The sequence below is a fragment of the Mustela nivalis genome (assembly GCF_964662115.1).
Source record: "Mustela nivalis genome assembly, chromosome: 17".
Classification (NCBI taxonomy): Eukaryota; Metazoa; Chordata; class Mammalia; order Carnivora; family Mustelidae; genus Mustela; species Mustela nivalis.
The window spans coordinates 25,465,759-25,492,086 of record NC_139036.1 but is presented as its reverse complement, the minus strand read 5'-3'; the positions used below and the strand labels follow the sequence as shown (position 1 = coordinate 25,492,086).

At 42.3% G+C, this 26,328-nt stretch overlaps 1 protein-coding gene across 3 annotated transcripts; it reads left to right on the top strand.

Moving 5' to 3' along the window:
• Positions 1–1,827: 1,827 nt before the first annotated feature.
• On the top strand, positions 1,828–11,770 carry LOC309852159 (protein SLFN14-like). 3 transcript variants are annotated; one of them, XM_082708469.1, is made up of 7 exons: positions 1,828–1,948; positions 2,876–3,094; positions 4,183–5,298; positions 6,790–6,918; positions 8,622–9,336; positions 10,103–10,253; positions 10,365–11,770. In XM_082708469.1, the coding sequence occupies exons 3-7, from the start codon at positions 4,239–4,241 to the stop codon at positions 10,923–10,925; spliced, it is 2,616 nt and encodes an 871-aa protein (XP_082564595.1). In that variant the 5' UTR covers positions 1,828–1,948; positions 2,876–3,094; positions 4,183–4,238; the 3' UTR covers positions 10,926–11,770. The 3 variants fall into 3 exon arrangements, with proteins under 3 accessions (XP_082564595.1, XP_082564594.1, XP_082564593.1); XM_082708468.1 differs by having other exon boundaries at positions 4,188–5,298; positions 10,103–11,770; XM_082708467.1 differs by having other exon boundaries at positions 10,103–11,770.
• The last annotated feature ends 14,558 nt before the right edge of the window (positions 11,771–26,328 follow it).

Below are 26,328 nucleotides of genomic sequence, written 5' to 3'. Positions count from 1 at the left end.
CTGATTTTGAAGAGTCCTAAGCAATCCCAAATCCCAAACTTGAAAGACATCAGAAGGAGTAGGAGCATTTGTAGTGGCGGACCTGCTTTGAGCCCCTGCTCTTCCCCTAGGGCCATGTAATCTCTGTTTCCGTGTGGTATGCCACATTCCCAGCTTGATCCCTGGCACCCCAAAGCACATCTCCAGTAAATGACGGTCATTTTTCTCTTTCTAAACAAAAGTAATATCAAAAGGATTTCAGTGTGAGAGTGAGGCTGAGAGTTAAGGCAGGTAACAGAACTAAAAGTGAGACCGAATTTGGAAGTGAAGTCAAAAAGCTGAAAGTAGGCCTTTGGCCAAAACAATTTACCAAAAACTTGGTCGTGTAAAACAAGAGAATTCTCTTGCAGCCAGAAGTTCAACATCAGTTTCACTGGACAGAAATCAAGGTGCTGGCAGGGCTCCCTTCAGATGCTCTAGGGAGAATCCACTTTGTACCTCTTCCAGCTTCCAGGGGCTGCTGGCATTCCTTCTCTTGTAGCCACATCACTCTCTGGACTCTGTCTCTTTGGTCCCATTGCCACCACCTCCTTTGTGTATACCACAACCCCTCTGCCTCTGTCTTAGGAGAACACTGGGCTTAGGGTTCATTCAAATGATTGAGGATAATCCCCTCATTCAAGATTCTTTTTTTTTTTTTAAGATTTTATTTATTTATTTGACAGACAGAGATCACAAGTAGGCAGAGAGACAGGCAAAGAGAGAGGGGGAAGCAGGCTCCCCGCTGAGCAGAGAGCCCGATGTGGGGCTCAAACCCAGGACCCTGGGATCATGACCTGAGCCGAAGGCAGAGGCTTTAACCCAGGCGCCCCTCAAGATCCTTTCTTAATCACATCTACAAAGACCTCTTTTCCTTATAAGTTAAAACTTACAAGTTCATAATCATAATCATTGGTGGCTATTATTCAGCCTACTACGAGAAGTTTGCTCCAATTTAAATTTTGTTGTTGTTGTTAAAGATTTTATTTATTTATTTGAGAGAGAGAGAAACAGAGATAGCGAGAGAGAGCACAAACTGGGAGGGGAAAGGAGAAGCAGACTCCCCGCCGAGCAGGGAGCCTGACTAGGGGCTTAATCCCCAGACCTCAGGATCATGACCTGAGCCAAAGGCAAACACTTAACAGACTGAGTCACCCAGGCACCCCCAAGCTTGCTCCAATTTAACCAGCATCCCCAAATGAGGTAACTCCCTCATCTGTTTATTTTTTTCATTTAATCGGGTTGTTTTAATTATAAAAACAATTGATGTTCAGTGTAGACATTTGGGAAAGACAAAAAGTTAAAGAAAAACAAAAAGGAAAGGAAAAGAAATTAGATTAAAAAATCGTGCGTAATCCTTTCACCCAGGAATAGTCAGCCCCTCACCAAGGAGCATTTTTTCTAGGCTGGGTCTTGTGCCCAACAAAAAGGAAGAGCAGGAAAAGGAAGATAACGGTAGATAGGAGAGAACAAGTGATTTGGAGGGCAATGGAATATGCTGGCAATTCTCATAACGGACATGTACAGGACAGCCTAATTTAAAATAAATGTAGAACTACAAAATGAAGAAATAATGTCAGCTGGGGCAGGAGACGCCTGAATGCAGATTGGCAGACGCGACACCGATCTTCAGAGGGGGGAAGTTTAGCTTTGGCCCCTCACTTGAAAACCCCTGAATGTGTCCATTACCACTTCATTCACTCCCAGAGGTCAGAGCCTGGCCTGCTAATCTGCCCTGTCATAGGCTTTTCTTGAGTCCTTATCAGCCTTCCTCAGTGGGTCAATGTTATGAAGACCAAGGGAGTCTGGCAGAGTTCCTGCTCCTCCCAGGCTGATATCAAAGGGCAGCAGGAGCTGTGACAGAAGGCAAATATTCAGACCAGAGCCAGACGAGGCACTGAAACAACAAGAGGAAAAGCAAGAGCATCAGGTAAAAAATAATAATAATTTTTAAAAAAATCTCATCCATCTCATCTTAGGGGTAATTCTTGTTTGAGAACACAAAGGGCTTAGTAAAAGAGTAGCTAACTTGTAAACTGGCAAAAGACAGCGAGTGAGTAATTTGGGAAAGTGTAGAAAGGATGTTCGCATGAAACTAGAATCTGGAAAACTTTGTATCTATCATAGTCATTATCGGCACCCAAGCAACATCCATGAGACTTGGCAGTCCAGAGAGTATAGGTCTGCTAGTTCAAAAGCAATTAGATTTCTTCTGTGGGACCCAGCCAGTGGAAATTATAGGAAGACAAATTACAACTGAAAAATCAGGAAGCAATTTCTTTTTTTTTTTTTTTAAGATTTTATTTATTTATTTGACAGAGATCACAAGTAGGCAGAGAGGCAAGCTGAGAGAGTGGGGGAGGCAGGCTCCCTGCTGAGCAGAGAGCCCGATTCAGGGCTCGATCCCAGGACTCTGAGATCATGACCTGAGCCGAAGGCAGAGGCTTTAACCCACTGAGCCACCCAGGCGCACCATAGGAAGCCATTTCTAACACAATTGTCAGAAAATAGAAGGGTCTAATCTGAGAAGTAGTGAGTTACTGGTTGCTGGAGGTGTTCAAGCAGTTGTTGGAAAGCAATTTGTTGGGAGTTGGGGATATCATAGAGAGGACTTAAGAATCAGACAAAAGGGAGGCCCTGGCTGGCTCAGTCGAAGGAGTATGTGACTCTTTATCTCAGGTCATGAATTCAAGCCCCATGTTGTGTATAGAAATTACTTAAATAATTTTTTTTAATCAGATAAATGGTTAGGCTGGAAGATCTTTAAAGTTCCTCCATTACTTCTGTGATTCCATTATGTGAACACAATGTTATCAGAAATTTCTCTATGAGCCATTCTTTGTACATTTACCTCCAGAATATGCTCCTGGATGAAAAAAAACAATTCATCAGGTTGATTCTGGTTTGCCTGAAGGAAGTGAGAAGAGCAAACTAATGGCAAAGGAGGATAGCCATCCTGCAGGATGCCTGTTTTTTCCCCCTTTGTGGGTATAAACAACACCCACATGGCCTCTGCTTGGCGAAGATCACACAGAAGAAATGGCTTTCTTCTCCTAGAGGAAGAATTTTCATCTGGGTTAGTAAATATTTTTTTTTGCCATTAACAAAAGCTCAGGGTGTTGTTTCTGAAACATTAGCTGCAGAGCCCTGATTTCAGTTTGGGTGGCTCTTCTCTGGTCTGTGAAGTGAAAAGGACATTGACTTAAGGACTGTGTCCCAAAGGCTCTGGCCTCTTCCAAGCCTCAGATGTTTCCACGGCACAGGGCAGAACTATTGAGAAGGGAAAGAATACTCCTGCTCCTACCTCACACTCTGTATGGAGAGATGTATTGAAGAAATGTATTTTTAGAAGAAGCTTTGAGGAGCTACACTTATTTCTGCCTTTGGTATCAATAGACGTTCTTTCAGGAGTAGAATTTTTTAAATGTATAAAATAGGGCATAAAGAATACCAAGTTTTATATCTGTCTGTTTGGTTTTTTTTTTTTTAAGATTTATTTATTTATTTATTTATTTATTTATTTATTTGACAGAGAGAGAGAGAGAGATCACAAGTAGGCAGAGAGGCAGGCAGAGAGAGAGGAAGGGAAGCAGGCTCCCTACTGAGCAGAGAGCCCAATGTGGGACTCGATCCCAGGACCCTGAGATCATGACCTGAGCCGAAGGCAGCGGCTTAACCTACTGAGCCACCCAGGCGCCCCCATATATTTGTTTTTATAGCAAGACCTTCTACATCACATATGCCCCTAGACTATTCTCCTTTAGTTCTCTATTGCCTTCCTTCATTTCTCCTTTGAATTGTAAATAGGAGCATCTTCTAATTTTAATCTCTGTTTCTGCGTATTTTCCAACAACTTTCTTTGGCTCCTGTGCCAAGCCAAGCCCTTTAGATCTGGACTCACTGTTGATTCTTTCTGATTCTAAATGAAAAACAACTAAAAACGTCAGCAATGTAATTTTTCTTTGATGGCAAAATATTAAGCATTCATCTTCATCTATGCCCATTCATGCTGGAAAGGCTCGGGGTCTTGGCAAAGTTGTTAGAGACCAGTAATATCTAAGATTATTTCTAATATTAAAATGGATCTCCAAAAATTTATGACTTTGAAGAAAATATTGTAATTGCTGGCATTCTTGTTAATGTAGAAACAATGTTTCTGTCCAGGTTAGTTACTGGAATCTCCTTCTGTTAACTGTTTGGAGCGCTGAGGGGCCGGTGGGATGGCCAGCTTCCAGACCGACATGGAAATGCTCTATCCCGAGACAGTTGTACACGTGGGCAGAGTGACTTTTGGAGAAGAGAACAGGAAGAAGATGACCAATGGCTATCTGAAAAGAACTGAGAATAAGAAAATCATCCAGGCCACGTGTGCCCTGTTAAATTCTGGAGGGGGTATGATCAAAGCGGAGATTGATGATAAAACCTACAGTTACCAATGCCACGGGCTGGGACAGGATCTGGAAACTTCTTTCCAAAAGCTCCTTCCTTCCGGTTCACAGAAATACCTTGACTATATGCAACAGGGGCACAATCTCCTGATTTTTGTAAAGTCCTGGAGCCCAGATGTTTTCAGTCTCCCCCTCCGGATTTGCAGCTTGTGCTCCAATCTCTACCAGAGAGCTGTGACCTCCACAGTCAACCTGAATGCGGTCAGTTCCCTGGAGCTCCTCAGGGAGAAGCAGTCTAGAGCCCAAAGAGGGAGATCAGGGGTGAAGGAGCTCAGTTCTCAGAAAGTTCCCAACAGAGACATTCAGGAAGAAGAAGACATGAGGACGTCTGCCTCAGAGTTGTTTCAAAAGGACAAACTCACATATAAGGAGAAACTCAATTTTACTGAGTCAACCCATGTGGAGTTTAAAAGGTTCACCACCAAAAAGATCATTCCCCGGATTAAAGAAATGCTGCCTCATTATGTTTCTGCATTTGCCAACACCCTCGGGGGATACCTCATTTTTGGGGTAGATGATAAGAGCAAAGAAGTATTTGGATGTAAGAAAGAAAAAGTGAACCCTGACTTACTAAAAAAAGAAATAGAGAACTGTGTAGAAAAGTTGCCAACGTTCCACTTCTGCTGTGAGAAGCCACAAGTGCATTTCACTACCAAAATCTTGAATGTGTACCAGAAAGACGTCCTGTACGGCTACGTCTGTGTGATTCAAATAGAGCCCTTCTGCTGTGTTGTATTCTCAGAGACCCCGGATTGCTGGATCATGAAGGATAATTCTGTCACAAGGCTGACGGCAGAGCGCTGGGTGGCCATGATGCTGGGTGTTCAGTCAGGTAAACAGAAGGGAAGTTGCAATCCCGTCCGCAGGGAGGAGCCCCTTCTGTGTCTCCTGCGGCTGTTCCATCAGGTGTTTTAGTTGAAGCATAGAAAGCTATTTTGCTTGCAAATATTCTCCCATTACAGGGTTTTAAAAAAAATACATTTTCAGTTCCAGGGTCCCTGGCTGGCTCAGTCGGTGGAGCATGCAACCCTTGATCTCCAGGGAGTGAGTTTGAGCCCCATGTTGGGTATAGAGATTACTTTAAAATAAAATCTTAGAGAAATATATTTTTCAAGTTCCAAAGACTCAGAATATGAACCTTTGAGGTCAAGAAATGCTTGGATATTAGTCCACTTTGGGAAAGTTATCTCATCAGCCATGAATTAGTGAAAGTTCTCTTTTACGCACGGTAACTGCCTATTAAACATGCACTGACAAAATGTGTCACTCTAAAGATGGTATTTGAGAGAAACGCTGTTTAAGGATGATTCCACTAATTCTTTCCAGGGAAGCTTGTTGACAAACTTGAATGGTTCCTGTAACATTAGGAACTAACACCTTATCCAGCAGGCTTGGGACACCACCAAGTGGGGAGGGAAACCATGCAAAAAGAAGATGCTAGGCTGATCTGGTGGGGGGGGGGGGGAGGTCAACTTCCAGTGCTTTCACTTCCTTTTCAGTTTGGCTGGGAAACAGCCCTGGTGATTTCTAATCAATCTGTAAAGGACCTACCGGCTGAAAAAAAGCTTATCAGCTTGCCTTCACGGTCAATATGTTTCCAATTTGATAAAAGAAGCTGGGATCAAGACTTGAGTGATTTTGCTGGACCATCCTCTGGTCCCAAATTTGAGTTTACTTTTCTCATATACACACACACCCCAAACTAGAGATCCTGCCACCTTCTGTTCCATCTAAACCTTGAATGGGGGGCTTAAACACATTATAGCAATATAAAAAAAATATTGTGCTTAACTTTTTCTGATCCTCCCCACTCCCTGCCTTTCCTCTTAGGGTTGAAGCAGAATCAGAATATTAGAGTTAGAAGAAAATGTAGGGGTCACCAGCTCACTTTGGCACGGGAGAGAGGACAAATGACTTGCCCAAGATGAGTCACACAGTGACTTTGAAGATGGGTGACGCCGCTGGAGTCCCCAGGCTGCCTTTCCCAATATATGTGAACTGTTTGAGGCATAGAAGGTGTGAGAGGGGCTCAGGCACGATGCACAGCAGATGTCAACAGCAGTACGAGAAATAGAAAGCAGTTTCTGGGGCACCTAGGTGGAGTCGGTTAAGCATCTGACCTGATTTCGGCTCAGGTCAAGATCTCAGCATCATGAGACTGAGTGAGCCTCAGTGCTGGTGTGAAGCCTGCTTAAGATTCTCTCTTTCTTCCCCATTTAACCACCCTCCCTCTCTCCCCCTCTTTAAAAAAAAAAAAAAAAAAAAAAAAGGAAAGAAAAGCGTTTTCTTTTTGATCTGAAACAACTTCCCATTATTTGTTTAGCAACTGCCAGTTTGACCACTGACTCCAGCTTTCCCCTGTGCACCCCAGTTCCAACAGCACTGGGAAGTCCATCATCTCCCATGAAAGTCCTAGAATTTAAGAGACCTCTACAACAACGTCTGTTTCCAGGTATTCCTTCTTCATTTCTGCTTAAAGGACTGTTTTCTAAAATTGAGTTGGGGGGCGCCTGATTGGCTCTGTCAGTCGAGTGTGTGACTGGATCTCTGGGTTGTATTTGAGTCCTACGATGGGCATAGAGTTGACTAAAGAAAAAAAAAGAAAAAATTAAGTTGGGAGGAATTGGTAGTAATTAGTCCAAGGCTTTCTCCTTAGAGGAGGTCAAATGTAGGATTCAGCAGATGTAATGGTCCTGAAACAATAAACATGATGACCCTTGATTCGTAGTTGTTGTATCCACACTACATTTTGGGGTGCTTTAGGGTTTCCAGTCACATATGGTTTTGTGTTCCAAATTTGAGAGAATTTAGTCTAAATTCCTTAAGTCTATACCACAGGAGAACTGCCCCCTGGCTTTCCAATAAGAAGATGGTGAGCCCTGGGGTCACCTGGACACATCCTAAAGCAGGGCTTCTCAGTCTGGAGACTATTGACATTCGGGCTGGATAATCCCTTTTGAGAGGGGCTGCCCCATGAACTGTTGGATGTTTAGCAGCATTCCTGCCCTCTACCCACTATAGATGCCTGTAGCCCTGCTGTAGTCATGACAAAAAATATTCTAGATGTTGCCAGAGGTCCCCCAGGGGGCAAAATTGCCACAGGTTAACAATCAATGTCCTGAAGGCAAGTTCTTACTTCCCTGAAGCATCAGGTACACACACACACACACACACACACACACACAGAGAGAGAGAGAGAGAGAGAGAAACCTGTAGCAGGAGGGAATACCTTCCTAGCAATAGCGGGCCACTTCCGGTTGAGGAGGGAATGCCAGCAGACTTTTCTGTGAGGACTCCTCCTTGTCACCTTCCCCTGCACGAGCTGCCAGAAATAGGAACTTTAGAGTTCTAGCCTGTGAAGAGAGGAGGTGCTTTCTTTTAAAAAAAATATGAATTAATTTTTAATTTTAATTCCAGTATAGTTAACATACAATGTTATATTAGTTTCAGGTGTACAATACAGTGATTCAGCATTTCCATTTACTACCTGGTGCTCATCAAGATAAGTGTCCTCTTAATCCCCTTCACTAATTTATCCACCCTCCCCAGCCCGCCTCCTCTCTGATAACCATCTGATTGTTCTCTGTAGTTAACAGTCTATTTTGGGGGTTGTGTCCTTTTTCCCCTTTGTTCATTTGTTTTGTTTCTTAAATTCTGCATATGAGTGAAATCATATGGTATTTGTCTTTCTCGGACTTATCTCCCTAGAGATAAGTCTCTAGATCCTTCCATGTCATTGCAAATGGCAAGGTTTCATTCTTTTTATGGCTGGATAATGTATTATATACCACATCCTGTTTATCCATTCATCTATTGATGGACACTTGGCTGTTTCCATAATCTGGCTATTGTAAGTAATGCTGCAATAAACATAGGGGTGCCCATATCCCTTCCTACTAGCGTTTTCATATTCTTCAGATAAGTACCCAGTTTTGTGATTACTGGATCTTTCTAGATAGGTCTCCCAAGGCAAGAGAAACAAAAGCAAAACCAAATCATTGGGACTACATCAAAATAAAGAGGGGGTGCTTTCTTTGCACCCAAGGAAACCCATAGTTCCATGGCTAGATTCATTTCTTCCTCTGATGTTGCAGGAATACTTACAATATGCTTTTGTAAATCTTAATTAGTAACTTCTATTTCTTGTATTTTCAGTGACATGGGAAGAGATACAATTTAAACCAGAATCCCTCTGTAAGAAGCTCTTCTCAGCTCATAAAGGACTCAAGGAATTAATGAAGACACAGATATATCCTTGTTCTCAAGGGATTGTGGTATTTTCTAGAAGCTGGGCTAGTGATGTTGGCTTAAGGAAGGAGCAGGATGTCCTGTGTGATGCTCTCCTAATAGCAGTGAACAGTTCACTGATACTCTATACGATCTTAATAAACCCTGGTTGGAATGGAGGGCTTGAGTATGCCCGAAATACTGCTCATCAGTTAAAGCAGAAACTGGGAACTGTCGGTGGTTACACAGGGAAAGTGTGTGTTATCCCGAGGCTGCTGTACCTGTGCAGCACACAGCATGGCCCTGATGAAATCCCCGTGCACTATCCCACATCCTACAGGCTTGCCACCAAGGATGACATGGAAGACTTGTTGCAGGCCCTTATCGTAGTCTCACTGTGTTCTAGATCCCTTCTGAGTGACCAGCTGGGCTGTGAATTTTTCAGCTTGCTCATAGAGGAGCAGTGTGAGTCGCTTTCAGAAAGCCTTCAGGAGACACGAGAATTGTTCATCCACTGCTTTCCAGGAACCAGGAAGACAGCCCTGGCCATAAAGATCATGGAGAAAATTAAGGATTTGTTCCAGTGCAAAGCTAAAGAGATCCTTTATGTTTGCGAAAGTGACTCCTTAAAGGATTATGTGACGTAAGAGTTCCACTAACTCTTGGTTAAAATAAACACTTTAAGTCAGTCTTTTCCCCAGGATCACCGAAGTTTAATTTGTGCTTTTAGATGTATATTAAATTTGGTTGTATCTTGCTTCCTCTAATATACTGAAACATACCATCAAGGAAAATTGAGCTAAGGAAACACAGTAGCAGTTCCAGAGAGGCATAGCCCTGCAGACTTGTAACCCTACTTGACAGGTAACAGAACTAAGAACCTCCTGACATTTTCCTTACCAAAATCTGGAGAGGCTTTGGTTTTGTACTATAAGTAAGTGGGGGAAATAAGACTTGCTTTAAAGGAATTTGTACTAGCTCATTTCTCTTTTGCACATAAAATTCTGTCTCTAGGGATCTGTTCTCCAGCTCTAAAAAGGACAGAAATTTAAGTAATCGTAGTAACAGGCATAAATTACTTTTGAGATTTCCTCTGCATGTAATAGGCTTGTCTTCAGAGATTGCCAAGCTGCAGAAAGAGACTAGCAATAGAAATAAAAATCTTCTACCTGGGTTCATTTCAAAAAGTTTCCCATGCAGATTTAGTTAGAGAGCCTCAAAGAGTAAGGTTTGCAATTATATATTATTCTGTCTGTCAGGTCACTTTTAAGTAGAGAGGGTTTTGTTGTGTTCAAGCTACCCCAGAATCAGAGTCAGACTCTAGGTGAGAACTAGCCTCTCATTCCAGTCTACCTAGCATTCTCTTGCTTTAGATGCCTGAAACCTTATTTTCTCTTGCATCCTTACAGCCAACAAACCACCTGCCATGCTGTGACCCGGAAGACCTTCTTACAGGGGGAGTTCCTAAAGATTAAACACATAGTGATGGATGAGACTGAGAATTTCTGCAGCAAATATGGAGACTGGTACCTGAAGGCCAGGAGCATCACCCACCCCAAGGTGAGGGGAGCTGGAAGTGAAAACCTTCATCGTGGGATTCTCTGGATTTTTGTGGACCCTTTCCAAGTCCGTCATGTGGATATTAATGGCCTTCCCCCTCCATCCGCTCAGTTTCCTCGAAAAACAATCACCAACGGGATCCACTGTGCTCTCGAAATAGCAATGCTCATGAAGGAAGAAATGAAGAGAATCAAAGCCAATCCGCCCTCCGGTATGTCCCCAGACACACTGTCATTGTTCAGGGAAGCTGCCTATGAGGAAGCAGCACATGCCCAGGCCCTGCCTGGGGTGTGTGAGACAGAGGCGAACCTGACTATGGAACAGATTGTGAAGCGGGTGGCAGAAAGGTGTCACGACCTGTTCCAGGGTGGCTATCGGCCCAAAGACATTGCGATTCTGTGCAGGAAAAGGGAGGACAGAGGACGCTATGAGCCCGCACTGCTGAAAGCAATGGAATTATTTGAAACCAAGGTTGTGTTCAGCCAGGCCTCCGGGGTTGGGGGCAGTCACATCATTTTAGACAGTATTCAGCAGTTTTCAGGCCTGGAGAGGAATATTGTATTTGGGCTTAGTCCAGAATGCGCCCTGTCAGAAGAAGCTCATAAGCTCTGCTTTGCTTCACGAGCCATTAAACACCTCTACCTGCTCTATGAAAAGAGGGCCGCTTTCTGAAAGTTATTCTCACAATACAGGCAGCCAGAAAGAGCAGAGTCCCTTCTCCCAGGCAGGTGGCAGCAAATCCTTCTCACGTATTATCAGTGAGGAAATTGAGGCACAGTAAATATGGCACGGAGCCACAAAAGTGTCTCTAGGGATTGACTCTTCCCCTCTATGTGCTGTCATTGTCTTCTTCCCCGTCCACATCACCTCCTGCCTGTACAGTCATAGCGGACTGTTGATTGGTCCCTTGCCTCTGGTTTTCCTAGTCCGGTCCATCTTTCAGGGACCAGAGGTTGTCCTAAATAGAGAACAGAGTGTGTGACATCCCCTGCCAATGTATCTGCAGTGAGTCCCTGAAGTCTTTAAGCCAAACCAATTTCCAGGTCTTTCCATGCTGTACCCTGACTTACTCTCCTAATGTAGCCTTTGTTCTATGTCTTCTCCCAATATGTCTAAGGTACCCCAGTCTCGCTGGCCTATGTTGGGAGTGGGAGGTAGGATGCCCTCCAGGCTACTAACTTTGACTCGGTCTCTCAAGGGCAGCACCTTGGTCAGACCTCCTACTGGCTATGGGTCTCAAGCTTTATGGGCCCAGAACTTGATTTCCTCTTTTTGTTAACTAAGGATTAGTCTCTTGGGAGTGGTTTTATGCTAATCAAACTCACAAAAAACCAGTGCACAGATGAAAATCTCACTCTGTCAATTCACAATGAGGACTGTAGTAATATGTGGACCAGATACTTTAGCTTTTCAGTCTATTCAATAGTAACATAGGAGGCCAAATTATATAAGCATAGCTTTGCAGCAATGGTAATCTCATTCAAATGTATGAAGACTCCAAGCATTGTCAGACTATTGCAATCATCTCTAAAATAGGAATATTTGGGGGGCAACTGGGTGGCTCAGTGGGTTAAGCCTCTGCCTTCAGCTCAGGTCATGATGCCAGGTTCCTGGGATCGAGTCCTCCTTCGGGCTTTCTGCTTGGCAGGGAGCCTGCTTCCTCCTCCTCTCTCTGCCTGCCTCTCTGCCTACTTGTGATCTATCTCTGTTAAATAAATAAATAGAATCTTAAAAATAAATAAATAAAATAGGGATATTTCCACCACAAGGATTAGACAGGTCCAGTTTACAAAATAAAGCAAATTTAGAATGCTGAGGGTGGCTAGGTAGTCCATATCCTCTGCCTCAGATGAAATTTCTCTTCTCTCCTAGTTTCTAAAGTTTCCAGGTTGACCACCAGCCTTCCCCCTCCCTCCTCCCAACACACACACATACTTTGCTCCCATTCATTCTCCACAGGTAGATAACATTCACCTTGGCTCAACACTGCTTGTACTCTGCAGCTGGCCTGGGAAGTATTCTGTCTCTAAGAGGTCTTTGCACATCCTCAAGCTCTTCTGCTATGACTTGGTGTTAATGTTAATCTAACTCTGAGTTTCCACGGAGCCTGGAGGGCAACTCTACTGCCTCTACCTCCCATACACACTCCTGGCTCCTGGCTGCGTTCTCTTCTCAGCCTTCAAACCCTCGTCTGCCCCTCTACCTGCTGAAATCCTTGCTTGTCAGTCAAGTCCTTGTTCAAATGCCCAACTCCTCAAGGAAACTTTCACCATCCTCCTACCTTAAATTTGGTCTCTCCTTTTGTGGCCATTCTGTGGCTTAAAAGACTTTTAATGATAATGCCAAACTCATTCTAAACGGCCAGAGATGTAGCTGTTGGCATCGTCAGATCACTAAATACCTTTCTGTCATGTCTTCTTTTCAAAGTATGTGAAATAGAAATAAAAATCAAAGTTCCCTTTCTCTAGTCAGCTCCCCCAAAGAGTGAAGCAATCTCGCTGTTCTGTAAGGATATTTACGTTGCTTTTGGAAATATTCTCATTTCCAGATTGTTTTAATTTCTGGAAAGGTTTAAGACAACCTTATTGATACTGGGGAGTCATGAATGCAAAAAAAGAGTGTGCAAATAGTCCTCTGGCTATAATTTCAGATAAGACCCATCAGCTTTCCAAGAGGTGGGAGAGCAGACAGGGCTGGAAAAGCATTCATAACAACCTTTTTAAATTGCTCAGGCCACCAGATGGGCCAGTCTGAACCCAATGGGCAGCTGTCTTGACGTATGGATTGAAGAAAACTTCTCCCCTGCTTCTTGCTCCTTCAATTCCTCCTTTTTATGTTTCCTTGGCGTTTGGGGAGTACTTTGGGTGGGAGAGATTGAGTTTAACAATTAATTAGCTTCCAATGAAGCGAAAGATACCAGTGCAGGAACATTTGGATAATGGGAGATGTGTGAATTCTCTAAAAATAATTTAAAGAGCCAAAAGTGGAGAGGGAGTAGGAGAACAGAAGAAACAGGGACCTGCTACATTTAATCACAAGCCTCAGTACCATTCAACTTTTTTAAACCATATGTATGTATTATATTATTTGATAAAAGAATTCATTTTTGAAGGAATTGTTTTATATATCAAATCGGAGAGTCTATCAGTTCTTAGTTTCCTCAAATGGCTTAGTCTGGCTTAAAGTAGAAAGCCTAACTCAGTGGTTCTCAACCCTGACTTCTCATTAAAATCAGGGTCAGAGGGGCTTTAAAAATACCTGTGATCTGGTGGGGGGGGGGGTGGTGCAGTCGGGTGAGCACCCAACTCTTGATTTCAGCTCGGGTCTTGATCTCAGGGTCATGAGTTCAAGCCCCAGGTTGGGCTTCACACTGGATGTGGTGCTTACTCAAAACAAACAAATAAACAAACAAACAAAAAACCTAGTGATCAGATCACTCAACCAAAGAAGCGTCTCCAGGCATGGGCTTGAGCATCTGTATTTGTTAAAAGTCACCCAGAAAGGGGCGTCTGAGTGGCTCAGTGGGTTAAGCCTCTGCCTTAGGCTCAGGTCATGACCTCAGGTCCTGGGATCGAGTCACGAATTGGCCTTTCTGCTCAGCAGGGAGCCTGCTTCCTCCCCTCTCTCTGCCTGCCTCTCTGCCTACTTGTGATCTACCTCTCTCTGTCAAATAATAAATAAATACATAAATAAATAAGTCATCCAGATGTTTGTAATATGCCACCAGATTGAGAACTATTGAACCCAAGTCTGTTCACCCTGTTCTCAAACAGATGTCTGCACACATTTCTCTTCCCATCAGACTGTGGGCTTCCTGAGAGTAAGGATGGTCACTTACACATCTTTATTTCCCCAAATGCCACTAGTGCAGTGCCTCAAATGTGGCAGGTGCTCAGTAATTATTTGTTGAATGGACTTGCTGCCTTCAGAAAATCAGAATCTGCTAGAGACAATGCCTCTATTCATTGAAATAGTTAGCTAATTTTGGAGCCTTCAAAGAGGTCAGTGTGCAAAATAATCAGCACTGAAATAATGAAGAATAACAGAATGAAGGAATTTAAGCTGTTTTTAGAAAGGGGCAAAATTAAAGGTCCAGATTACTGGAAGTTCATTAGATTTGAGTTTGAGATTTGGCACTGGTGGGGGCTAAGAGTAATTGACTTAGAAATGTAAACTTTTCTATATATTCTCAATATACTGCATAAAACTATTTGTTTGATGAAGTAACTTACCTGTGATAAGCATCTAAAATTTACTTTGAGGGGCACCTGGGTGGCTCAGTGGATTGAGCCTCTGCCTTCAGCTCAGGTCATGATCTCAGGGTCCTGGGATCAAGCCCCACATCGGGCTCTCTGCTCAGCGGGGAGCCTGCTTCCTCCTCTCTCTTTCTCTCTGCCTGCCTCTCTGCCTACTTGTGATCTCTGTCTGTCAAATAAATAAAATCTTAAAAAATTTGAAAAAAAAATTTACTTTGAAAAAGAAGGGTGATATAATTCTATTATGCAAATTTGAGAAATGGACAAAGACAAAATAAAAAGCTCTTACCATCTCATTATTCAGGCATAAGTTTTTTTTTTTTTCATTTTTGCTTATTTATTTGCATTCTTCTTTGATATACTAAAGTAGTATGTTATGATCCTGTTGTACAATCAGTTTTATATCCTGTGTGCATTTTCTCCTTTGAACATTTTTGTGAAGCATTGTTGTAGATTGCATTAGTGTTCCCAATTCTTCATCACTCTCCCTGCTATACTCTTTGTAGTTCCTAACACTAGATCAGGAGGATATTTCCCACCCCCATGGTATGCGTGTGGTCATGTGACTTCATTTGACCAATGAAATGTCAGTTGTTGTCATGCACACAGAGACTTTACCATTTCAGCAGTAGGCCTGCTCTCTTGGGCTTCTTCTCTGGCCACACAAAGACTAGGTTTGGGCAACCCACCAGTCACTGATGAGTGACAGATGGGAAAAGGGCTTGGCACTCAGCCAAGTTCGACTGATCCTGACTACGTTAACTGAAACCCAGCACATCTACAAATGCCTATGTGAGAAATACATGGTTATTATCGTCCGCCTGAGATGTCAAGGTTTTTGCAGCAGGTTATCATAATTTTACACTATTAAAATTAAGCCAGGCACATAGGCATACAGCCTTTTCTTTCTTTGGTATATTTATAAATCCCCAGAGAGGAGATTCCTGGATCAAAAAGGTAGCCTAGATAAAAGACTCACCTCATTTATGTAGGGTTTTGAGGGGAAGTGGATAGGAAAAGCCCAAGGACTGTACTTGACCATGCAGATGCGTCACCTCCAATGAGAGAACAAGATGCTGACATCAGATTTGATGACAAAAGAGCATTGGTGTCTCAGAAACAGCTGCATGGAGAATGAAACCAAGGCTCATCACCCTAGCCCAGGACCTAAGAGGAAGATCTTAACTTGGAGAATTACAGATGGGACCATTGTACAAACTTAAGATTATACAGAAAAGATACTCTGGTTACTTGAAACCAATGCATGGTACTATCTCAGAGAAAAAACAAAACAAGATGTCTTTGATCATCAAGGACTTTTTTTTCTGAAGAGAAACTGTAGCATGGAGAACCCCCTTTTAGGGAAAGGGGAAGAAGTGGAGAGGTAAACTAGATTTCCCAGGAAGCTGAGCTGCCCCAGTTTCCCTAAGGTTTTAGGGAAGCTGCACATAAAATTGTTTCCGAGAAGCTTCTATTTGAAATAAGTACAAAATTTAAAGTAACTGTATACGACTATCAAGTGCCTACTACAACCAGCAACTAAGGCTGGTTGCTAACGCTTTGCCTACATTCTCACATCTCTGTGAGGTAGATACACATTATCTCCATTTTAGAGATGATAAAACTGAGACACAGAGAATTTCATTTTCTTAAAGGTTCCTGTCTGGTAGGTGTCCACGCTGGGTAAATAAGTGGACCCTTCGATATGGTACTCTTAACCTTGAGAATGTATAAATACTCTGAAAATACTCTCCGGGGTGGGGGGTTCATGTTTGCTCTCAGGATCCTCTGTAAAACTCATCTCTAGAAAGCACTGTGTTCCACTGTAAGAGAAATAGCTGACTAGCCTATATTGTTTCCTATATTTAACATCTGTCACGTCTCCCAGAGACTCCAGATCACTTTTGTCTTCTATAAATCTCAGGATTACATTTGGGCCATATTCCTGACTCGTCCAAGGTCAGGTACTCCTAATAGGAAATGCTGCTGTATCTTGGCTTCTCCTACTGTGACATTGAAGGTGATTTAGAATGCAAAGTCTCCACATTCCTCTTCCTTTAAAATCCCTTAGAATATATTTATACCCATATCTATCTATCTGTAAGAGTAGAGCTTGCTGGTTATCAAATGAAATGGCATTTCAAAAGATTCAGGGACAGTGTTTTCCCTCTGAATCTACCTCCCCCATAAAAGGAAAAGGGGTCTTGAGCTGCCCCATCAATACCTTCCGTTGAGAGGGGTACATGATTGTGTCAGACTGACACTGACCTTGCATTTCAACTCTAAATTAATTTTCAGTAAATGAGCTTCAAAGAAATAAGTTTTCAATTTTGTTCCTTCTTTCATCTCTGCCTAAAATGCAGAAGAATGAGAAATTAGGACGTAGCTACCATGTGCCTTCTCTTCTTAGTGTTTACGTTTTCAAAATTATCTCAGGCTATTTGAATTTAAAATCCACCTTCAGGGGTACGTGGGTGGCTCAGGCAGTTAAGCATCTGTCTCCTGATTTCTGCTCAGGTCCTGATCTCTGGAGCCCTGGGATCAAACCCTGGGGTAGGCTCTCTGCTCAGTGGGAAGCCTGCTTCTCCCACTCCCTCTGCCCTCCTCCCAGTTTGTGCTCTCTTTCTCTCAAATAAATAAATAAAATCTATAAAAAAAAAAAAAAGCAACAAAATCCATCTTTGGGGCGCCTGGGTGGCTCAGCCAGTTGAGTGTCTGACTTTTGATTTCGGCTCGTGTCATGATCTCAGGGTCGTGGGATTGGGCTCTGAGGTGGTCATGGAGCCTATTTAAGATTCTCTCTCTCTCCCTCTGCACTCACGCCCAGCTCATTCATGCTCTCTCTTCTCTCTCTAAAAATAAATAAATAAAATACTTAAAATTCACCTTCACCCATGCTTTAATCAAGGAAGGCTATCTTCTTGGCCCAATTATATAGCTTGGAAGAGGTATATGTTGGGCCAGGGTGGGGGAGTTGGGGAGTGAGGGATCCAGGAGCTTCCTTCCAAAACAGTTTGATATGACCAATACACACTATCAGTCAATGGGTAATCCATCAAAATACTTCTACAGGTCCATCCCTGTATCTTCTACTCTACAAGAATATAAAAAACCTATATATAACTATAACCTATATATAACCTATAATAAGTACTATGTGTCAGAAGCTGTGTAAAATGTTTTATTTTAAGATTTATTTATTTATTTATTTGAGAGAGAGGGAGAGTAAGAGAGAGCATGAGAGGGGAGAGGGTCAGAGGGAGAGGGAGACTCCCTGCCAAGCAGGGAGCCTGATGCGGGGCCCGATTCCAGGACTCCAGGATCATGACCTGAGCCGAAGGCAGCCGCCAAACCAACTGAGCCACCGAGGCATCCTGTGCAAAATGTTTTTTTTTTTGTTTGTTTGTTTTTTTTTAAAGATTTTATTTATTTGACAGACCGAGATCACAGGTAGGCAGAGAGGCAGGCAGAGAGAGAGGAGGAAGCGGGCTCCCCACTGAGTAGAGAGCCCGATGCGGGGCTCGATCCCAGGACCTGAGATCATGACCTGAGCCGAAGGCAGAGGCTCAACCCACTGAGCCACCCAGGCGCCCCAAAATGTTTTAAACATTGTATCTTTTATCCTCCCAGCCGCTGTTGAATTATATACCACAGAATAAGGTGGTGTTCAGAACAAGAGTCCTAAGGGTCAGTCTGACACTGATCTCAGGATCAAGTTAATCTCCCCTTTTAAGACTCCACTTCCCCTCTGTAAAACAAAGATGAAATTCATACCTGTGCCTTAGATAAAGATGAGGATTAAAATAAATAATACATTGAAGTAAATGTGACCAGTGGATGGAAAGCTCTTGATAAATTTTGGTCCTGATCAGATTTAATTTAGTTGAGGAAGCTATACTTAAAGGTAAATACCTTTCCCAAGATCACAGACCTACTAGGTTCTGAACCCAAGATCTGAAATCAAGTCAACCTGACTCCAAAGTCCATTTAAGCCTCTATGCCCTTCTGCCTTCCTGTACGTCAAAGCCGAACTCATGAGTCTCCATATTAACAGGAATTTATTTGATTTGATACTGAGACTAAGATTGGGTATATTTTGAATATTGTGATATTAAGCAGCAGGGTGATTGTTAACTTTTAAAAATTTTCTGCAAAACCAATAGGATACCTAAAATGACCTATATAATGGACATGTTTCAGAAAAGCATCTTCTACACTAAGAATCTTCAAAACTATACCTTTCATTACCAGGTCTATTTAGTGACATTGCAGAAAGATTCAGAGTAGAGAGGGACAAAAGAAAACTCACCCCCATTCCTGCTGCCATACCACACAGCTGTCCTTATTTCTGCTTACTCATCTCCAGTGTCAGCCCATCGGCAGATATATTTTAGCAGAGTTGTAATCACAGTGCACAATACATTTTGTATCCTGTTTGGCTGGATTGCTCTACATGCCCTCCTCACCCTGCAGTCTCCCGTACAGGAAGTGTGACATTGTTTGTGTGGCAGCTAAGGGAGGGGTGACTTTCAGGGCAGCAGAGACTCTCTGGTGTCCCTGTGGGTTTCTTCGATCCATCTACCTGAACCTCTGTCCACAGAGAGGAAGATGATGATGGGCCAGTAAAAGACGCAAAAGCTCTTGAGCAAACTCCATAAGATACTCGGATGGGAAGGGAAGTGCAGACATTTGAGGGAACTCAGCAATGGAGTAACACAATTAGGACAGAAGCATTCTTCTTCCTTCCTTTGCCCACAGGTCACTGTGGGAAGCTGGCACAGGGGGCTGTGTGCTCCCTGAAGAGTAGGAATTGCTGGGTGCACCGCCCAGGAGGTCTAGAAAACCAAATCCTGCTTGCCCAAAGGTACCTAAGCAGTGCCTTCCAAATTTACCTGACAAGAATCACCTGTGTGATTGTTAAATTCCAGATTCCTTGGACCCCACCCCCATGCTCCCTCAGCTCTAGAGCAGGTGCCTGAGAGTCTGTACTTTGGAGACCATTTGGGAAGCATTGTATTGAAGGTTGAAATGCATGGACCAGTGGTTGGATGATGGAAGAACACCCCACCCACTAAGGTTGCTTTGCAGCATTAACCATAGCTTCCATGGGGCTGAGCTTGAAGATATTCATGTACTTGTGTGGGTTTCAGAGTTGAATGTGACAAGGTTCAAATATGGACTCAAGCAGCCAAATGTAATCTGGGCAGGTTAACTGATTTTTTTTTTTAATAAAATGGAAAAGAAAAATCTCTCAGATGCTTGTTATAAAGATTAAGTGCTTGTGTTGTTGTTGTTGTTGTTGTTGTTGTTGTTGTTGTGTGCTTGGCACAAACCCGAGTGTCAAAAACAGTAGCTATTAAAACACTACTAGGGGCACCTGGGTGGCTCAATGGGTTAAGCCTCTGCCTTTGGCTCAGGTCATGATCCCAGCATCCTGGGACTGAGCCCCACATCTGGCTCTCTGCTCAACGGGGAGCCTGCTTCCCCCTCTCTCTCTACCTGCCTCTCTGCCTACTTGTGATCTCTGTCTGTCAAATAAATAAAAATTTTTTAAAAACCACTACTAAATTCTCAGAGCCTTGCATATGGTCAGACTCTGATTAGGAAAGCTATTTTATCAACAATGTTACTTAACCATTCTGAAGCTTAGTTCCTTCCCAGGGATCAGGAGGTACTATGAAATGCTTATTAGGACAGGGCTTGGCACAACACTAATCTTCTATGAACAGTGGCTATTGAGACATCCTCTGGCCCCTGCTGTGTTCTTCTCAGTGGACACTTTTCAAATATGATTTTTTTTAAGGTTGTGTCTCTCCAGTAATTTGTGGGTTGGAATACTTTTCTGAAATCAGATAATTAGCCACTCTGTTTGCCACACGTAGGCAATGTCATAAAGTGATAACGCTGGCCAGATTTGGTACAAATTGGATTTGGGTGGCAATCTGTAATACTAGTAATTGCTATGACAGTCCACCATGAATAGTAAGCCAATAGATGGTGATAATAAGAGACAGGAAGTAAGATTCTAGTAGTTCCCGAACCTGGCTAACCATACAACCACCGGGCATCTTACAAATACTATTGATTCAGGCTCTAGAAGGAGCAAGATGGCAGAGGGATAGGAGCAAGAGATATCATCAGGTCCCAGGAGTTCAGCTAGATAGTTATCAAACCATTCTGAACACCTATAAACTCAACAGGAGATCAAAGAGAAGAGCAGCAATTCTAGGAACAGAAAATCGACCACTTTCTAAAAGGTAGGACATGCGAAGAAGTGAATCTGAAGTGAGCGGAAAATAGACTGTGGGGGGAGGGGCCGGCTCCCAGCAAGCAGTAGAGCAACAGAGTACAAAATTGGAACTTTTAGAAGTCTGTTCCACTGAGGGACGTCGCTCCAGAGGCTAAGCAGGGGGTGGAGCCCTCACGGGGGCAGTGTAGTCTCAGGACCTGCAGGGTCACAGAAAGACTGCAGGTGTCTGAGTGTGGCAGAGCTTCCAGTTATCGGAGTGGGGAAGTGGGCTGTAGAGATGGAGCCAAGCAGTCGGTTTTCAGCTCAGGATTACCTTAAACCATGATCCAAGGCACAGTCAGGCCATTGCTTTTCAGGCAGGGACCCAACAAGCAGCAGATCTGGGGAGACCCCCATCTTCCTCTCCCAGGAGGAGTGGCGCAGGAGTGCACTGCAGGAATCTGCTGGGTTTGGAGACTCAAAATGGGGTTGTGCACCAGAGACAGAATGCTCAGTCACAGGCCAGGTGAGCACAGAGTGAGGTCAGAGATGAGGGAGATGGGAGGGATTGACTGCTTTTCTCTGAGGGCACACGGAGGAGTGGAGCCCTGAGCTCTCAGCTCCTATGGGCCAGAGACTGGGAGGCCGCCATCTTCATTCCCAGCCTCCAAAGCCTTACGGAAAGCATTCAGGGAACAAAAGCTCTCGAGAGCAAATCCTAGAAGAAGACTTAGCCTGGCCCCTGGCAAGGACAGTGCAATTCCACCTCGAGCAAAGACATTTGAGAATCATAGCAACAGGCCCCTCCCCCAGAAGATTAGTAAGAACATCCAGCCAAGACCATGTTCACTGATCAATGAGAACTGCAGAACTCCAGAGCTAGGAAAAAGCAACACAAAGAATTCATGGCTTTCCCCCCATGATCCTTCAATCTTTCAAAGTGAAAAATTTTTTAATTTTATTTTTTTCTTATTCTATTTTTTAAAAATTTTCTCTGCTCTGGTTTGTGGTCCCCGCTATACTGATGGTGTTGATAAAGTTTTCTTTCTCCCATTTTTTCTTGCCTTTGTTGATAACATTAATATATTTTTAGGAGCCAAGCATCCAGGGATAACCAGAGAGATGTAGCTCATATCATGCATTACGAGGATGAGACCAGAGATATTATTAACTGAAAATCTGCTCTCTTAGTACAAGACCAATGATGGTGGGTATTAAGGAGGGCACATATTGCATGGAGCCCTGGGTGTGATGCATAAACAATGAATGTTGGACACTGAAAAAAATAAAATTAAATTAAGAAGTTTTAAAAAATAAATACATGAATAAAATTAAAAGATTAAAAAATATAAAGAAAGCAATGCAAAAAAAAAAAAAAAGGAAACCATTCTTTTCCTTTTCTATTATTTGCTTACCAGCAACCTTATTCTTGCCTCTAATCAGATTTCTTTAAGTCCAGAGCCATTTAAACATACCTGCATTTCTTATCCTGGACACTCATATTTGGCCTCTTTTGTTTTTAAGCCCTTATACGGGAGTAAATAAATGACTGAGAGTTTTACTGATTTTAAGTTAGAGCACAAGCAATCTGGCCACAGCTACCAACATCTAGGATTTAAGGGAAGTATTTGACTCCAGGATTATGTTCTTTCACTTTCCCATCACCTAGCATAGATTTGGCTGCAAATGGCTGCAGCAACATGCATGTGACCCAATTTGAAATACACCTTTCAAGCAACTTTGACTTCCTCAAGCACTCTTGTGTTCCCAGGGATTTAACAATAATGCTTTCCAACATGTTATTTGTCTCACATATTAACAAAATCCCTCATCTAATTTCAATACATGTTTACCATCTTTTTGAGATTACAATCTTGTTTTCCAAATAAAAATAAAATAAATTAAGATTGAAATGTATCTCTCAAGATGAGACTCTGCCAAACTGGAATGTTCTGTAATTCATATGAATACTATGGTTTTGCCACTTCTTTTCTGTGTGGCTCATTTTACAGATGATAGCGTGAGGCCCAGGCAAGCTAATTGATCTCAGGGCACATAGGTGATGTAGCATCCTGTCCTCTTAGTACTTCCACACAGCCACCAGGAAAAGGCAGCATGACCAAAAAATGCCAGGGAGATGAGGTCTTCTAAATAACCCCATGTAATTTTTCAGTTGCTGCCAAATGTCTTCTTAGCAAATGTCAGTGAAGTCTCAGGTATCTGGTCAGGATAGAACCACTGTTATTCAAACAGCAAGAGAAAAACAGACCAGATACTCTCTAGTGCTGAAAAGAGGAAGGAAAAATGGTCACTGATTCTACCTATTGTTTCAGAGAAAATATCTCTCTTCTCTGAACTAGACGATCAGTGAGGCATTGGCTTTGCCCAAACTAGGCTATTAGTGTGATGACAGAATTTAACAGTATGTGCGACTCTTAACTATTATCATCAAAGTGGCAGCGAATACTATCTTGCTACCATCTGAGAAAAATAGCCTGTAACATCAGCCTTAATGGGCAATGACAGCCCCCTTTTCCTGGCAATGTTTAAATGCTTCACAGAATTCAAAACAGGAGACTAGAGCTTGGATGTCTGGTTGACTTATCTGCATGTTTGTCTAGACATCATCTCATAGAAATAGTAAAACCCATGTGTTTGGAGAAAACTTTGATTTTGTGGTGGGTGCTCTGACATGAGGATCAAAAAGCAGTTTAAATCATTTCTGTTTTTATCATCTTTATAATTTATATAAAAGGTTCAAGATATTGACTCAGTGCTGGTCCAAAGAGAAGAACTAGATTCTTTTGTCTGATCTCTTCAAATGTTTCCTGTACCCCAAAATGATGGACTCTTATGTTTCACCATGAATGAAAATTGCAAATATTACTTTCCCTTATCAATCTTTTTCAAACTCCGTGGACTGAAATGAAAACTGTTACTTTTAAAACCATGGTTTAGGGGCTCCTGGGTGGCTTAGTGGGTTAAGCCTCTGCCTTTGGCTCAGGCCATGATCTCAGGGTCCTGGGATCGAGCCCCACATTGGGCTCTCTGCTCAGGCCTCTGCCTGCCTCTGCCTGGCTCTCTGCCTACTTGTGATCTCTCTCTCTGTCAAATAAATAAATAAAATCTTAAAACAAACAAACAAACACGGTTTAACAGAGAGGAGAGGAGAATATGATACAACCACACACACCCCGATAGCTCCCGGCCCCTCATCCCACTGACTTCCCTTGGATTTTTCCAGAGCAACTATCGCTACCTGGTACTTCACGTGATTGTTTCTCTGCTGTCTCTCTCTCTTTCCGAGAATGGAAGTGCCAAATGGGCACAAATTTTGTTTTGTTCCCTTTTGTGTCTCCAGTAGAACTAGCATGTAATATACCCTCAGTGAACATCAACTGAGTGAGTGAATAAAGGCAGAAAATGTTATTAAGTGCCAAGAAATGGAGATAAACACCAAACAATGAAGGCTAGAATTTATAAAGAGAAAAATGGACACTGGTGATTTTGTTTTACACCTCAGACTTCTCTCAGTTTGGTGGAGAATACTGATATGTCTGTGTATATGATATATACACATATATGTCAAATATAATCTTGGAAAGGTTTATATTGTGAGAATAAATATACATCAAAGGAGAGGGAAAGGAAGATATACAAATACAAGACAAGTGATATAAAAAAGAAAAGAAAAAGCTATCTGCATCCAAATCCATTTTCTGCCCAATTCTTTTGCTTTCCAAGACACTATGCTTTACTAGCCACCTCCTTAACTTCCTGTGGGTGGAGACCCTTTCTTATCTTTCTGATATGCGGGTCACTATAGTAAGTGTGGTTCCTTGGCTTCTGGAAGTTATAAACTCCCACCTCTTCACTATTGCTTTGGTGTTCCATCTTTTCTATTGCTCTAAAGCCAAACTCTGATCGTCTTTCTTACCATCAGCCTCGCCTATAGAAGAAAGTCTGTACAGCACAAACCGGTACCAGTACTCCTTTCACCAATGACTTTGGTAAATGGATGTGCCCTCTGGACATTCTTATAGAATATAACCTCCCACTGAGTGGTCTGGTCTCACATAATATATTCCCTCCTGCAAAGTAATGTTTCTGAGCCATTTTGTCTCCTTCTAGAACTGTATCCCAGGGAAACTCGGGCATTCCCACTTGGTTTGGTGTGGACAATCATTCTCTCCAGGCTTTAAGAGCCACTCAAGCAGTGAACTTGTCCTATTTTCTGGATCTTCATTGGCTGTTAAAAGCTATGTTGGGAAAGTGCCCCAAAGTCTATAAATTCTTGTTAACCCAGACTCAAGTTCTGTACCACTCTGCCCTGACACCCTTAAGCAAGGACCATCGTATTCCTGCTGGTACATATTAGCTCATTCCTCTACCTCCTTTGGAATGGTCATGACCAATGACTAAGGTTCTTGATTAGTCTCAAAGCATGCTTATTCTTGTTTATGCAATCCTTGTTTCCCACTTTTTTGTACACTCTTTCTACCTCTGGTCTGGTCTGACTATAAAAGCATTGTAAAGGAGAACAAAGAGGTAGAAGAAAATCATGCTCTATTTTAATAACCAGTTGACAAGGAAGACTCATGGGGACATTTTCAGACTTACAAAGAGAATCATAATGCATGCATTCATATAGGGAGATAGCTTCATCAAATGGATAGATTTACTATTTGTTTTATTTTAAAAGGGAGGCTTCATCAAATGAAAAGATAGAAAGCACATGCAGTTATTTAAAAAAAAATTCACTTTAATTACATTCATTTATCTGGGAGGAAAATCGTTACCCTTTTAGATAGAAGGTGAAATGAAATATCATCTTTAGGAAGAGATACAATGTTTAGAGGTAACATAGGTATGAACTAGAGGAATTTAATAAATGGAGATTTTCTATGGGTGGTATTTCAACAAAAATACTACTGAATGTTGACCTTTAAATTTTCTCTTCAATATTGCTTTGAATTTGAGTTGCTAGCACTCTTTACTTGGAATATTATTAGAAATGTACATAAATTTTGGAAAGTTAAAAGAGAACCCTGCACCTGTTGGAACACTCACGCTTTGCTTTCTCACTTGGAAACAATAAATTGCAAAATGCATTTAAGCAAGCTCATTTCCTGCTTGAAAATGCTAAATCACTTCTTCTGATTTCGCTTTCGTGTTTTGCTAAGAGGGAACTTTAATCTTGTGCCGTAGTAATGACAAGGTAGATACTTTCTGTATTTCTGTTAGGTACTCTCATTTACATCGCTTATAACCTTATATAACAAAAACCATCACCCACAAGACAGAATAGAGATTGAAAGAATGAAAAACAACATGAAATTTACAAACTATATACATGCAGACATAGAAAAACTTGTTGCCAGCCATCCGTGAGCGATGATACCAATTACCCAAATTGCGTGCGTTCATGCTTTAGTTTTTAGAGCAATCTTGTCAAAATTTTGTTATTGCTTCATAAAAATATAGTTTTTGTTACTTCTATGTGTGCTACTTGCTTTTCTTTTAAAGATCTTATTTATTTTTTTGACAGGCAGAGATCACAAGTAGGCAGAGAAGCAGGCGGTGGGTGGGG

Coding starts and splice junctions, on each gene's coding strand:
- LOC309852159 (XM_082708468.1), top strand. CDS start 4,239: ATGGCCAGCTTCCAGACCGACATGGAAATGCTCTATCCCGAGACAGTT. Junction 5,299..6,789: donor GATGCTGGGTGTTCAGTCAG/GTAAACAGAAGG, acceptor TTATTTGTTTAG/CAACTGCCAGTTTGACCACT. Junction 6,919..8,621: donor ACAACAACGTCTGTTTCCAG/GTATTCCTTCTT, acceptor TTGTATTTTCAG/TGACATGGGAAGAGATACAA.